Source organism: Tachyglossus aculeatus, chromosome X1 (genome assembly GCF_015852505.1).
Source record: "Tachyglossus aculeatus isolate mTacAcu1 chromosome X1, mTacAcu1.pri, whole genome shotgun sequence".
Taxonomy (NCBI): domain Eukaryota; kingdom Metazoa; phylum Chordata; class Mammalia; order Monotremata; family Tachyglossidae; genus Tachyglossus; species Tachyglossus aculeatus.
The window spans coordinates 44,581,472-44,596,981 of NC_052101.1; the positions used below are offsets into that span (position 1 = coordinate 44,581,472).

Here is a 15,510-nt window from a genome sequence, read left to right on the forward strand (position 1 = left end):
GTAAGTGCCTAGCAAACAAATAATAATAATAATGATGGCATTTATTAAGCGCTTACTATGTGCAAAGCACTGTTCCAAGCGCTGGGGAGGTTACAAGGTGATCAGGATGTCCCTGTTACGTCCAGGCTGTTCCACCCTGCCGCCCCTCCCTGCCCAGGCTGCCCCGCCCTGGTGCTCCTCCTTACCCAGGCTGTTCCAATCAATCAATCAATCAATCATATTTATTGAGCACTTATTGTGTGCAGAGCACTGTACTAAGCGCTTGGGAAGTACAAGTTGGCAACATACAGAGACAGTCCCTACCCAACAGTGGGCTCACAGTCTAGAAGGGGGAGACAGAGAACAAAATCAATCAATCATTCAATCAATCGTGTGTATTGAGCGCTTACTGTGTGCAGAGCACTGTACTAAGTGCTTGGGAAGTACAAGTTGGCAACGTATAGAGACAGTCCCTACCCAACAGTGGGCTCACAGTCTAAAAGGGGGAGACAGAGAACAAAACCAAACATATGAACAAAATAAAATAAATAGAATAGATATGTATAAATAAATAAATAAATAAATAAATAAATAAATAAATAGAGTAATAAATACGTACAAACATATATACAGGTGTTGTGGGGAAGGGAAGGAGGAAAAGCGGGAGGGATGGAGAGGGGGAGGAGGGGGAGAGGAAAGAGGGGGCTCAGTCTGGTAAGGCCTCCTGGAGGAGGTGAGCTCTCAGTAGGGTCTTGAAGGGAGGAAGAGAGCTAGCTTGGCGGAAGTGGGTAGAGGGGGCATTGCAGGCCAGGGGGTGTATGGCAGATGTGTAGCGGGCCAAAAGAGAGTAAAATTGAGGACCTGGATGTTCCCCAATACTGCAGGTGCGAGATCCAATTTTTCTTCATAAAACCGAGTAACTAAGCAGAAGCAATCATGAGGCAAAAATTAAAGGGTTCTGCTGAAGGGGTAGCAAGCCGAGACTAGATGGCTCCATCTTCACGCCTCCTAAAGATGATTTCTTACTTTGTCATTGGCAGGCATTGACTTAAAACGTTTGTCTGTGGGGTGTGATGAAACCAATCCAATAATCTGTTTTTAATGCCCAACTCCTCCTCTAAACTCCTTGTGGGCAGGGGTCACATCTACCAACTCTGTTGTAGTGTACCCTCCCGAGCGTCTTGTACGGGGATCTCCACAAAGCAAGCGAGCGCTCAATACATATCAGAGATCAATCGATAACCATCGATAGATAAGCAGTGTGGCATAGGGATAGAGCACGGGCCTCGGAGTCAGGAGGTTTGCTGCCATTTGTCTGCTGCATAGGGATGGAGCACGGGCCTGGGAGTCACAAGGTTTGCTGCCATTTGTCTGCTGCATAGGGATAGGGCACGGGCCTGGGAGTCAGGAGGTTTGCTGCCATTTGTCTGCTGCATAAGGACAGCATGTCTCTCCCCACTTCAATCCATACTTCATGCTGTTGCCCGGATTATCTTTGTCCAGAAATGCTCTGGGCATATTACTCCCCTCCTCAAATATCTCCAGTGGCTACCAATCAATCTGCGCATCAGGCAGAAACTCCTCACCCTGGGCTTCAAGGTTGTCCATCACCTCGCCCCCTCCTACCTCACCTCCCTTCTCTCCTTCTACAGCTCACCCCGCACCCTCCGCTCCTCTGCTGCTAATCTCCTCACCGTACCTCGTTCTCACCTGTCCCGTCATCGACCCCCGGCCCACGTCATCCCCCGGGCCTGGAATGCCCTCCCTCTGCCCATCCGCCAAGCTCGCTCTCTTCCTCCCTTCAAGGCCCTCTGAGAGCTCACCTCCTCCAGGAGGCCTTCCCAGACTGAGCCCCTTCCTTCCTCTCCCACTCCTCCCCCTCTCCATCCCCCCATCTTACTTCCTTCCCTTCCCCACAGCACCTGTATATATGTATATGTTTGTACATATTTATTACTCTACTTGTTTATTTATTTATTTATTTTACTTGTACATATCTATTCTATTTATTTTATTTTGTTAGTATGTTTGGTTTTGTCTCCCCCTTTTAGACTGTGAGCCCACTGTTGGGTAGGGACTGTCTCTATATGTTGCCAACTTGTACTTCCCAAGCGCTTAGTACAGTGCACTGCACACAGTAAGCACTCAATAAATACGATTGATGATGATGATGATGAAGATGATGATGACAGGGCACGGGCCTGGGAGTCAGAAGGTTTGCTGCCATTTGTCTGCTGCATAGGGATAGAGCACAGGCCTGGGAGTCACAAGGTTTGCTGCCATTTGTCTGCTGCATAGGGACAGGGCACGGGCCTGGGTTTGTCTGCTGCATAGGGCATAGGGCACGGGCCTGGGAGTCAGAAGGTTTGCTGCCATTTGTCTGCTGCATGACCCCGGGCGAGCCACCCAACTCCTCTGTGCCTCAGCTCCCTCACCTGCAAAATGGGGATGCAGACTGTGAGCCCCACGTGGGATAGGGAGAGGGTCCAACCCAATTTGCTGGTTTCCACCCCAGCTCTTAGAATGGTGCCTGGCATGTGGTAAGTGCCTAGCAAACAAATAATAATAATAGTAATAATAATGATAGCATTTATTCAGCACTTACTATGTGCAAAGCACTGTTCCAAGTGCTGGGGAGGTTACAAGGTGATCAGGATGTCCCTGTTCCGTCCAGGCTGTTCCACCCTGCCGCCCCTCCCTGCCCAGGCTGCCCCGCCCTGGCGCCCCTCCCTACCCAGGCTGTTCCAATCAATCAATCAATCAATCGTATTTATTGAGCACTTACTGTGTGCAGAGCACTGTACTAAGCGCTTGGGAAGTACAAGTTGGCAACATATAGAGACAGTCCCTACCCAACAGTGGGCTCACAATCTAAAAGGGGGAGACAGAGAACAAAACCAAACATACTAACAAAATAAAATAAATAGAATAGATATGTACAAGTAAAATAAATAGAGTAATAAATATGTACAAATATATATACACATATATACAAAGCAAGCGAGCGCTCAGTGCATAGCAGAGATCAATCGATAACCATCGATAGATAAGCAGTATGGCATGGGGTTAGGGCAAGGGCCTGGGAGTCACAAGGTTTGCTGCCATTTGTCTGCTGCATAGGGTTAGGGCACGGGCCTGGGAGTCACAAGGTTTGCTGCCATTTGTCTGCTGCATAGGGATAGGGATAGGGTACGGGCCTGGGAGTCAGGAGGTTTGCTGCCATTTGTCTGCTGCATAGGGATAGGGCACAGGCCTGGGAGTCAGAAGGTTTGCTGCCATTTGTCTGCTGCATAGGGATAGGGCACGGGCCTGGGAATCAGAAGGTTTGCTGCCATTTGTCTGCTGCATAGGGATAGGGCATGGGCCTGGGAGTCAGGAGGTTTGCTGCCATTTGTCTGCTGCATAGGGATAGGGCACAGGCCTGGGAGTCAGAAGGTTTGCTGCCATTTGTCTGCTGCATAGGGATAGGGCACGGGCCTGGGAATCAGAAGGTTTGCTGCCATTTGTCTGCTGCATAGGGATAGGGCACGGGCCTGGGAATCAGAAGGTTTGCTGCCATTTGTCTGCTGCATGACCCCGGGCGAGCCACCCAACTCCTCTGTGCCTCAGCTCCCTCACCTGCAAAATGGGGATGCAGACTGTGAGCCCCACGTGGGATAGGGAGAGGGTCCAACCCAATTTGCTGGTTTCCACCCCAGCTCTTAGAATGGTGCCTGGCATGTGGTAAGTGCCTAGCAAACAAATAATAATAATAGTAATAATAATGATAGCATTTATTCAGCACTTACTATGTGCAAAGCACTGTTCCAAGTGCTGGGGAGGTTACAAGGTGATCAGGATGTCCCTGTTCCGTCCAGGCTGTTCCACCCTGCCGCCCCTCCCTGCCCAGGCTGCCCCGCCCTGGCGCCCCTCCCTACCCAGGCTGTTCCAATCAATCAATCAATCAATCGTATTTATTGAGCACTTACTGTGTGCAGAGCACTGTACTAAGCGCTTGGGAAGTACAAGTTGGCAACATATAGAGACAGTCCCTACCCAACAGTGGGCTCACAGTCTAAAAGGGGGAGACAGAACAAAATCAATCAGTCATTCAATCAATCGTGTTTATTGAGCGCTTACTGTGTGCAGAGCATTGTACTAAGCGCTTGGGAAGTACAAGTTGGCAACATATAGAGACAGTCCCTACCCAACAGTGGGCTCACAGTCTAAAAGGGGGAGACAGAACAAAATCAATCAGTCATTCAATCAATCGTGTTTATTGAGCACTTACTGTGTGCAGAGCATTGTACTAAGCGCTTGGGAAGTACAAGTTGGCAACATATAGAGACAGTCCCTACCCAACAGTGGGCTCACAGTCTAAAAGGGGGAGACAGAACAAAATCAATCAATCATTCAATCAATCGTGTTTATTGAGCGCTTACTGTGTGCAGAGCATTGTACTAAGCGCTTGGGAAGTACAAGTTGGCAACATATAGAGACAGTCCCTACCCAACAGTGGGCTCACAGTCTAAAAGGGGGAGACAGAGAACAAAACCAAACATACTAACAAAATAAAATAAATAGAATAGATATGTGCAAGTAAAATAGAGTAATAAATATTTACAGACATATATACAGGTGCTGTGGGGACGGAAAGGAGGAAGATGGGGGGATGGAAAGGGGGAGAGGAAGGAAGGGGCTCAGTCTGGGAAGGCCTCCTGGAGGAGGTGAGCTCTCAGTAGGGCCTTGAAGGGAGGAAGAGAACTAGCTTGGCGGATGGGCAGAGGGAGGGCATACCAGGCCCGGAGGAGGCCGTGGGCCCTGACTGCCCAGGCTGTTCCGCCCTGCCCAGGCTGTTGCACCGTCCGTCCGTCCGTCCGTCCCGGCCCCAACTCCTCCCCCGCGGCCGTTCGCTCCTCCCCTGGCCGCTCCGCTCTATGGCTCGGCGGAGAGAGGCGGCGGAGAGCGGTAGCGGTGGCGGTGGCGGGGCCAGGTGAGGTTGGCGGTGGCGGGGGCCCTCCCGCCCTTGGCTCGTGTCCGGGGCGGCGGGGAGGGAGGGGAGGTTGGGGAGCCGGAGCTCCGGGCCAGGCCGGGACCCCGACCCTTGGGGCGGAACCTTTGGAGCCGGAACGGAAGGTTTGGGGCGGACTTAGGGGCCTGGCCCGGTCCGGTCCGGCCTGCCACCCCAGGGCCCGTGACCCCACGGCCTGTGACCCCTCGGGGGGCCTGTCAGTCACCCCCCACCCCCCTCGAGCCGGTCCTGCAGGGCCCCAGCCCTCCTTGTCACCGTCCCCGCCCCGGCTTCTGCACAAAAATGGCCTGAGGGCTTCTGGGAAAAAAACCCCAGGCCCTCGTGTGGGCCACAAACCGCCTCATCCCCCCCGTGAACACTAAGGTGTGCCCCCAATCAATCAATCAATCGTATTTATTGAGCGCTTACTGTGTGCAGAGCACTGCACCAAGCGCTTGGGAAGTACAAGTTGGCAACATCTAGAGACAGTCCCTACCCAGCAGTGGGCTCACAGTGTAGAAGAGGGAGACAGAGAAAAAATCAATCAATCAAATGTGTTTATTGAGCGCTTACTGTGTGCAGAGCACTGTACTAAGCGCTTGGGAAGTACAAGTCGGCAACACATAGAGACAGTCCCTACCCAACTGCGGGCTCACAGTCTAGAAGGGGGAGACAGAGAACAAAACCAAACATACTAACAAAATAAAATAAATAGTATAGATACGTAGAAGTAAGATAAATAGAGTAATAAATATCTACAAACATATATACATATATACAGGTGCTGTGGAGAAGGGAAGGAGGTAAGATGTGGGGGATGGAGGGGGGACGAGGGGGAGAGGAAGGAAGGGGCTCAGTCTGGGAAGGCCTCCTGGAGGAGGTGAGGTCTCAGTAGGGCCTTGAAGGGAGGAAGAGAGCTAGCTCTTCCAGACATATTAACAAAATATTAACAAACATATTAACAAAATAAAATAAATAGAATAGATATGTACAAGTAAAATAAATAAATAGAGTAATAAATATGTACAAACCTATATACATATATACAGGTGCTGTGGGGAAGGGAAGGAGGTAAGACGAATGAATGAATGCCTTCAGTTGGCATTCATTGTCACCCACCCGTGCATTCATTCAGCTGTATTTATTGAGCGCTTTCCTTCATTCATTCAGTCGTATTTATTGAGCGCTTACTGTGTGCAGAGCACTAAGCGCTTGGGAAGTACAAGTTGGCAACATATAGAGACGGTCCCTACCCAACACAGGCTGCTAGAAGGGGGAGACCGACAACAAAACAAAACATATTAGCAAAATAAAATAAATATGTTCAAATAAAATAAATAAATAGAATAATAAATACGTACAAACATACATACAGGTGCTGTGGGAAGGGGAAGGAGGTAAGGTGGGGGATGAGAAAGGGGACAGGAAGGAGGGGGCTCAGTTTGGAAAGGCCTCCTGGAGGAGGTGAGGGCTCAGTAGGGCTTTGAAGGGAGGAAGAGAGCTAGTTTGGTGGATGGGTGGATTACTGTGTGTAGAGCACTAGACTAAGCACTTGGAAAATACAAATCGGCAACATATAGAGAGTTTTCATTTGGTGGCGATGGTGGGATCACAATGGGGCCTCCTCACTTGCCATTTTTGTGAGGCCTCACCGGGCACCCAGCATCTGTTGAGGCCCGCGAGGCCCAGATGATGACCAGGCCTAGGCCGCCCAAACCACTGGGTTAATAATAATAATAATAATGGCATTTGTTAAGCTCTTACTAGGTGACAAGCACTGTTCTAAGCATGGGGGTAAATACAAGGTAATCAGGTTATCCCACATGGGGCTCAAAGTCTTAATCCCCATTTGACAGATGAGGGAACTGAGGCACAGAGAAGTGAAGTGACTCGTCCAAAGTCACACAGCTGACAAGCGGCGGAGCCGGGATTAGAACCCATGACCTCTGACTCCCAAGCCTGGGCTCTTTCCGCTAAACCACACTGCTTCTCTTGCCCACCTTCAGGGAATCCCCAAGTTGGACTCTTGGGACAGAAACCTCCAAGGCCCAAGAGAGGCCTTGAGATGCTCAGGGATTCACGTGAGGCTCCGAGAACAAACGCTGTCATAGCTACAAATCATTTTTTGAAATTACTAAGCATTTAGCACAGCGCTCTGCGCAGAGTTAGTGCTCAGGAATGATAACAATGATGGCATTTGTTAAGCGCTTACTATGTGCCACACACTGTTCTAAAATGGAGTAGTGGGAGCAGCATGGCTTAGTGGAAAAAGCATGGGCTTGGGAGTCGGAGGTGGTGGGTTCTAATCCCTGCTCCGCCACATCAGCTATGTGACTTTGGGCAAGTCACTTAATTTATCTGGGCCTTGGTTCCCTCATCTGTAAAATGGGGATTGACTGTGAGCCCCACGTGGGACAACCTGATTACCTTGTATCTACCCCAGTGCTTAGAACAGTGCTTGGCACATAGTAAGGGATTAACAAATACCATCATCATTGTACAAGGTAATCAGATTGTCCCACATGAGGCTTACAGTCTTGATGCCCATTTTACAGCTGAGGTAACTGAGGCTCAGAGAAGTTGTGACTTGCCCAAAGTTATACAGCTGATAAGTGGCAGAGCCGGGATTAGAACTCCGACTCCCAAGCCTGGGCAGTAAATGCCATCGATTGATTTAACTGCTCTACTTCAATTTTACCACTCTTCCCTCCACCTTCATGGTTCTCTTCCAAGTGTAGTGTTATGCTCTGCCCTCCGGGAGTTTGCAATCTAACTGGGGAGAAAGAAGGCACAAACAAATTATTCGCAGAGGGTAGGAGCAGGAGGAAAAGCAATTGGTAGAAGCCAAGGTAGGGAAAGGTGATGATGATCAATAAATAAGGTAGAAGATAGATACATGCAACTCCCTTGGTAACCTGTTGCCCCAGTTTAGCACCCTGAGAGTCAAAAAGTTCTTTCTCCCTAAAATCTTCCCTGCAGCTCCCCAGTCCTACCTTCCTGTCCCCTCCACAACTTTCCCATCTTTCCCAGCAGTATCTTGGGATATCTCTCACCTCCTTTAAAGAAAAAATGATAGTATTTGTTAAGTGCTTCCTATGTGCAGGCACTGTGGGAGTCAAGCAAATCAAGTTGGACAAAGTCCCTGTCCCATGTGGGGCTAACACATTTTACAGATGAGGTAACTGAGGCACAGAGAAGTGAAGTGATTTGCCCAAGGTCACAGGGGAGACAGGTGGCGGAGTCAGGATTAGAACCCAGATCCTTCTGACTCACAGACCTGAGCTCTGACCCACTCCATATGCATCAATGACCCTTTCCTATTTTGTTTTTTAATGGTACTACTTAGGGACGTACTGGGTAACAGGTACTATACTAAGCACTGGGGTCAATGAAAGGTATTCAGGTTGGACACAGTTCATGTCCCACCTGGGGCTCACAGTCTGAATCCCCATTTTACAGATGAGGTCTCTGAGGCCCAGAGAATTTCAGTGATTTCCCCAACATCACACAACAGACAAGTGGCAGAGTCCAAATTAGAACCCAGGTCCTCCTGACTCCCAGCCCTGTGCTCTATCCCTTAGGCCCCAGTGCTTCTCTAAAATTCCATTCTCAAAAATTTCATTAATAGTATTATTCCTCCCATTCAATTTTCTTCTTGACCCCCTGCCATCTGGCTTTTGCCCCCTCCGCTCTACAGAGACTGCCCTCTCCAAGGTCACCAGTGACCTCTTTCATGCCAAATCTAGCAGAGTCAACTTTATCCCAATCCTCCCCGACCTCTCACTGGCATTCAGTACTGCGGATCACTCCGTTTTCCTGGGAATATCATCTAACCTTTTAGCTTCAGAGACCCTGTCCTGTTGATTCTCCTCATTCTGTTCCTTGTCAGTCTCTTTCACTTACTCCACCTCTGCCTCCCACCCTCTTAACTGTGGGAGTCTCTGGTGGCCGAGTTCTCTTCTCCATTTACACCTCTTCAATCAATCAGGGTATTTATTGAGTGCTTACTGTGGGCAGACCACTGTACTAAGCACTTGGGAGAATACAGTACAACAGAGTACTGCCCACAAGGAGCTTACCACCTAGATGGGGAGGCAGACATTAAAATAAATGTGTACGTAAATGCTGTGGGGCTGAGGGTGGGGTGAATGTCAAGTGCCTGGCACATAGTAAGCACTTAAATGCCATCATTATTATTATTATTAAGTGCACAAATCCAAGTGCATAGACATAAAAAGGAGAGGGAGTAGGAGTAACGAGGGCTTTGTCGGGGAAAACAGAGGTTGAAGAAATGTGATTTTAATGAGACTTTGAGGGTGAGAAGGGAGTGGTCTATTGGATGTGAATGGAGAGGGAGTTCCAGATCAGAGAGGACATGGGCAAGAGGTTGGCGGCGACAGAGAAGAGATAGAGGAACAGTGAGTAAATTGGCATTTAAGAAGGAAATCAGGGAGGCGAGGTAAGAGGGGACAGGGAGATTGAGGACCTTATAGCATATAGTGAGGAGTTTCTGTTTCATGTGAAGGTAGTTTGTGCAACCATTGGAAGTTCTTGAGGTGAGAGGAGATGTAGACTGGATTTTTTTTTTTTTGTAAAGTGATCCAGAAAGTATGGACTAGAGTGGGGAGAGACAGGAGGCAGGGAGGTCAGCAGGAGGCTGAGGTAGTAGGGGGGGATAAGAGAAGTGCTTAGATCTTTGAAATAAAAAATACATTTTTCTTTATGGTATTTGTAAAGCACTTACTGTGTGCCAGGCACTGTACCAAGTGCTGGGGTCGATACAGGCTAATCAGGTTGAGCAGTGTCCATGTCCCACATGGGGCTCACAGTCTTAATCTCCATTTAACAGATGAGGTCACTGAGTAACAGAGAAGTGAAGGGATTGCCCAAGGTGTCATATCCGACAGACAAGAGGTGGAGCTGAGATTAGAACCCAGGTCCCCTGACTCTCAGGCTCTTTCCACTGGGTCACGCTGCCTCTCTATTTGTTTTTTTTCTGATTGTTTCCTAATTGGTGAATTTTGAGTGCCCCTGAAATTTCCTACCAATGAATCAATGCTATGTGCGTAATGCATCCTGCATTCTTGTGTGATTGAATGAGTATCCTTAACCCTACAGACAGTTAAATGTCGTCAGAAGACCAAGAAGCCCAGGAGGATGAATTGCTGGCATTGGCAAGTATTTATGATGAAGACGAATTTAAAAAGGCAGAGTCTACCCAAGGTGGAGAAACCAGAATCTGTCTGGAATTGCCCAAGAATTTCAAAATATTTGTGAGTGGTGAGTCATACTCTGTTAAATTTGAATTTTCTAAGTATGTCCTAATAATAATTACAGTATTTATTAAGTGCCTATTTTGTGCCCAGCATTATACTAAGCTCTGGGGTAGATACAAAATAATCAGGTTGGACACAATCCCTGTCCCACATGAGGTTTGCAGTCCAAGTAGGAGGGAGTAGAATTTTAATCCCCATTTTACACATGAGGAAACTGAAGTACAGAGAAGTGAAGTGACTTGCCCAAAGTCACACAGCAGACAAATGGCAGAGCCGAGATTAGAACCCAGGTCCTCCCATTACCAAGCCCGTACTCTTTCCTTTAGGCCACACTGCTTATTAGGTGCCGTTTGGATGAAGCGGTGGTATGAGAAGCAGCGTGACTCAGTGGAAAGAGCACGGGCTTTGGAGTCCGAGGTCATGGTTTCATATCCCAGCTCTGCCAGCTGTCAGCTCTGTGACTTTGGGCAAGTCACTTAACTTCTCTGTGCCTCAGTTACCTCATCTGTAAAATGGGGATGAAGACTGTGAGCCCCCCGTGGGACAACCTAATCACCTTGTATCCTCCCCAGCGCTTAGAACAGTGCTTTGCACATAGTAAGCGCTTAATAAATGCCATTATTATTATTATTATTATTATGAGTGTAAGTGGCACCATCCACATGACCAGTGCTGTGATGATAATAATAATGGCATTTGTTAAGCGCTTACTATGTGCCAGGCACTGTACTGAGCTCTGGTGGGATACAAGCAAATCAGGTTGGACACAGTCCCTGTCCCACCTGAGGCTCACAGTGTTAGTCCCCATTTTACAGATGAGGTAACTGAGGCACAGAGAAGTGAAGTGATTTGCCCAGGGTCACTCAGCAGATGTGACGGAGTCAGGATTAGAACCCAGATCCTTCTGACTCTCAGGCCTGTGTTCTATCCACTGGGTCATGCTGCAGGTTTTCCATCAGACGGAGCCCCTAAAGAGCACAGTGGCTGTGTTCTAGTAGAGCGGGGCCAACTTTTACAACACACTTAACCAAGGATGACTGTTAGGGTCTTTGCCACTTTATTGGATATTGAATTTTGATCAATCAATGGTATTTCTTGAGTACTTACTATGTGCAGAGCACCATACTAAGCAGGGCTCAGTTGAAGCAGCTTGGCTCAGTGGAAAGAGCACGGGCTTGGGAGTCAGAGGTCATGGGTTCTAATCCCGGCTCCGCCGCTTGTCAGCTGTGTGACTTTGGGCAAGTCACTTAACTTCTCTGTGCCTCAGTTATCTCATCTGTAAAATGGGGATTAAGACTGTGAGCCCCACGTGGGACAACCTGATCACCTTGTATCCCCCCCAGCGCTTTGAACAGTGCTTCGCACATAGTAAGCGCTTAACAAATGCCATCATTGTTATTACAGTACCATAGAGGTAATAGACACATTCCCTGCCCACAACAAGCTTACTGTCTAAAGAAGAATAAGAACTCAGCAGAGCCTTAAGAAGCCATTTTTCAGCACATTGAACTAAATACTTTGGCTCGGATGAAAGAGGTTTTGTCCTGAAGTACACGAGACAGCAGCCCGGCCTCTTGGCATTCCTTCTTTCCCACGCCCTACCTTTCTTGGCTTCTCTGCCTTTTTCTTTCTTTCTCTGAGGATATTTGAGATGAGGGGCTAGAATAAAAGGTAGGGTAGAGGTCCGCAGGTTGACTGCAGGGATGGCCACAGTGACCACAATCCCCATAAGTTAATTCACCCTTAAGCTCTCGAAAGCTGAGAAATGTCAATGACTTCAGCTTAGCCCAGAGAGCTGTAGCGTATTTTTCCAGAGGTACTCCATGTGATTTCCAGAAGTGTTGGAGGAAGGCATTTAATGAAGCGATTCAAGTACAGACTTGGTTGTGGAAATGTGTTGAGGACAGATACTGTCCGAAACGGGGGCCCAGGCTAATCTGAACGGGCCACTACGGCTAGGCCCAGACTAATCTTACCGGGCCTGTCATGACAGGGTGGTGTGGAAGGATGAATATTTCCTTTCCTCTGGCATTCACCTCAAAATCCTCTACAATTAAAACATTTTGTGGAACCTAGTCATTGAGTGAAGGGGTGGAAGAATTCCTCTGTGGCCGGGGAGCCTTGGATTCACCACAGGCAGTTTTTCCAGAGAAGTAGAACTTGGATAATGGGTCCGCTGTCCTTCCAGGAGCCCGGAACACATTCTCCCACGCGTTCGTGAGAAGCAGCGTGGCCTAGTGGCCAGAGCACGAGTCTGGGAATCAGAAGGACCTGGGTTCTAATCCCGGTCCTGCCACTTGTCTGCCGTGTGGCCTTGGGCGAGTCACCTAACTACTCTGTACCTCAGGTATCTCATCTGTAAAATGGGGATTAAGACTGTGAGCCCTGGGTGGGACAGGGATTGTGTACCTAATTGGTGTCTCCCCCAGTGCTTTTAGTACAGTGCCTGGCACATAGTAGGTGTTTACCAAATACCATTAAAAAAACCCAAACCTCGAAGTAGGTTTTTCTTGATGATTTTTTCCACCAACACTTAAGTTTCCCAAATTCAACACTCTACACACAGTGAGTTTTCGATCAGATTTTTTTTGTTTGTTTCATGGTATTTGTTAAGTGTTTACCGTGTGCCAAGCACTGAACTAAGTGCTGGAGTAGATACAAGCTACTGCCAAGCTGACTGCTGAGTCAGTTAACCCTTGATTTTTGTTTCAGGCAATTTGACTGAAGGTCCCCAGAATGGTGGCTTCGAATACACCATTTGCTTTCTGCCTCCTCTGGTGCTGAATTTTGAATTTCCACCAGATTATCCATCAACCTCCCCTCCAGCATTCACACTCAGTGGGAAATGGCTTTCACGTGCTCAGGTGAGGCATAAAGCTTGTTCTCTGCTCCTGTCCCTCCATCCCTCCCTGCCTCCCAAGTTCTCCGACTCCCAGGCCTCTGCTCTTTCCATTAGGCCATGCTGCTTCTCAAAGGTTTTGTTAAAGTCTTCCTTGCTTTCTTCCAAAGGAAACTGCTACAACTATTCAATAAAAATTGCAGATTAAACGTGTTTCCTAAGTAAGTACAAAAAGTGCAGGATAGGGAAAGTTTCTAAAGATCTAGGCAAATCTTCAAGGTCTAAGGTCTGAGATTTAAGGTTTCCAATCTCTCGAGTCTTCTATTTTTCTATCATTTCACATTTCCACTGAGCCTACATTTCCTCTTCTTTCACTTTCTTCTGCATCGTCCTTGCACTTGATTTGCACCTTTTATTCATCCCTCCCTCAGCCCCACGACACTTATGTATACATCTGTGATTTATTTTTATTGGCTGTCTCCCCGCTAGACTGCAGGCTCACTGTGGACAGGGAACATCTCTACCAATTCTGTTAGATGGTACTCTCCCAAGCACTCAGTACAGTGCTCAGCACACACTGAGTGCTCAATAAATACGATTGATTTTTTTTTCCCCCTGACGTTCAGGCCTGGGATCCTTCCCCTGGGCACACCCCTCCTGATTCAGATCGCTTCCTTCCGTCCTAGCTGACGGCCCTGTGCAAGCACCTGGACAACCTGTGGGAAGAGAACCGCGGCTGCGTGGTGATGTTCGCCTGGATGCAGTTCCTGAAGGAGGAGACCCTCGCCTACCTGAACATCGCCTCCCCCTTCGAGCTCAAGCTGAGCCCCCAGGGCACCGGGCCCGGCCTGGACCCAGCCCAGGGCGAGGCAGAGCCCGCCGCCCCCGACACCCGGGCCATACAGGATGTGGAGTCTCTGTCCAACCTGATCCGGGAGATCCTGGACTTCGACCAGGCTCAGCAGAAGAAGTGCTTCAACAGCAAGATGTACCTGTGCCACATCTGTTTCTGCGAGAAGCTGGGCCGCGAGAGCATGTACTTCCCCGAGTGCCGGCACGTCTACTGCCGAGCCTGCCTCAAGGACTACTTTGAAATCCAGATCAGGGACGGACAAGTCCACTGCCTCAATTGCCCAGAACCAAAGTGCTCCTCGGTTGCCACTCCTGGTCAGGTGATCTGTGGCTCCCCTCTGCGTCCCCCTGAGGGCCCCCCCCGGGGCGAGTGGTGGGCCCGTGTCTGTCCAGATGCCTCTGTTTGGGGTGGGTTCCCAGGCCGGGCCCGGGCCACGGCCCGGGATTGTGAGCTTATTCGGTCCCACGGAGGCCAGGGGAAGGGGGTGGGAGGTGGGGAGAGAGAGTGGGGATGCTGCTGTTCCTTCTCTGGGCCAAAGGGAACCTGGTCCTCGCCCGGAGGAGCCTTGGCAGCTAGGTGCTTCTTCCGGTCCTTGGACACTGCTGTGTAGTGAGCGAGGTGTTCACCCCAGGGGCTTGATCTCAAAGGCCCATAAGCCCCTCCCTCCTCCTCTCCATGCCTCTTTAGCCCCCTGCTCCTTAGCAGGAGGCTGCAGCCTGGGGCCCTGATCCTGACCCATCCTCTGTCTCCTCTCCAGTTCTGACATACGCATGCCGTTCGGCGTGAAGCTTGACTCAGTAGGGATGAGCGTGGTTCCCACGTCACCCCTACCCCAAATGTGGAAAGAAGCGGGTTTCTGCCTTAACTTACTCACCCTGCTCTGGGACCGGGATGTAGGTGGAACCGAAGAAGCTCTCAGCTGCCCTTGTTTGTAGAAAACCTGGAGGGAGGGAAGGAGGGAGGGAGAGAGAGAGATAGATAGATATGGGGAGGGGAGGGATTGCCGTGGATTGCTATTAAGACCTGGGGCCGGTCCAGAAGCCATCCAACAAACATCCCCTATCTGTACATCCAAAGGTGAAGGAGCTGGTGGCTGAAGAGCTGTTTGCCCGCTACGACCGCCTCCTCCTGCAGTCCAGTCTGGATCTCATGGCAGACGTGGTGTACTGCCCGCGGCCGGACTGCCAGACGCCCGTGATGCAGGAGCCTGGCTGCACCATGGGAATCTGCTCCAGCTGCAACTACGCCTTCTGTACGCTCTGCAAGATGACCTACCATGGCGTCTCTCCGTGCAAAGTCACCGCAGGTAAAGGCCTCCCGGTGCCACGGGAACTTGGGAAAGGAGGGAGACTTGAAAGGCAGCCTGGATAGAGATTAGTAGATAGAGCGCGGGGCTGGGAGTCAGAAAGTCCTGGCTTCCAATCCCCACTCCGCCACTTGTCTGCTGTATAACCTTGGGCAAGTCACTTCCCTTAGTTTCCTCATCTGGAAATTGGGGATTAAGACTGGGGGCCCTCTGGGGGACAGGAACCGTGTCCAACCTGATTAACTTGTCTCTGCCCCAGAGTTTAGA

General features: G+C 49.5%; 1 protein-coding gene across 3 annotated transcripts in view; it reads left to right on the forward strand.

Annotated features, from left to right (window-relative positions):
• Positions 1 to 15,510, forward strand: part of RNF14 (ring finger protein 14) — a 28,039-nt gene that overhangs the window by 3,324 nt on the left and 9,205 nt on the right. Inside the window, exons 1-5 of one of the 3 annotated variants that reach the window (XM_038772769.1) lie at positions 4,883 to 4,951; positions 10,088 to 10,249; positions 12,958 to 13,109; positions 13,771 to 14,256; positions 15,015 to 15,243. In XM_038772769.1, coding sequence (XP_038628697.1) covers positions 10,096 to 10,249; positions 12,958 to 13,109; positions 13,771 to 14,256; positions 15,015 to 15,243 — 1,021 coding nt within the window. In that variant the 5' untranslated portion in view covers positions 4,883 to 4,951; positions 10,088 to 10,095. Of the gene's footprint in view, positions 1 to 4,882; positions 4,952 to 10,087; positions 10,250 to 12,957; positions 13,110 to 13,770; positions 14,257 to 15,014; positions 15,244 to 15,510 lie in introns of those variants that run through there. The other 2 variants (XM_038772770.1, XM_038772771.1) reach the window with 2 other exon arrangements.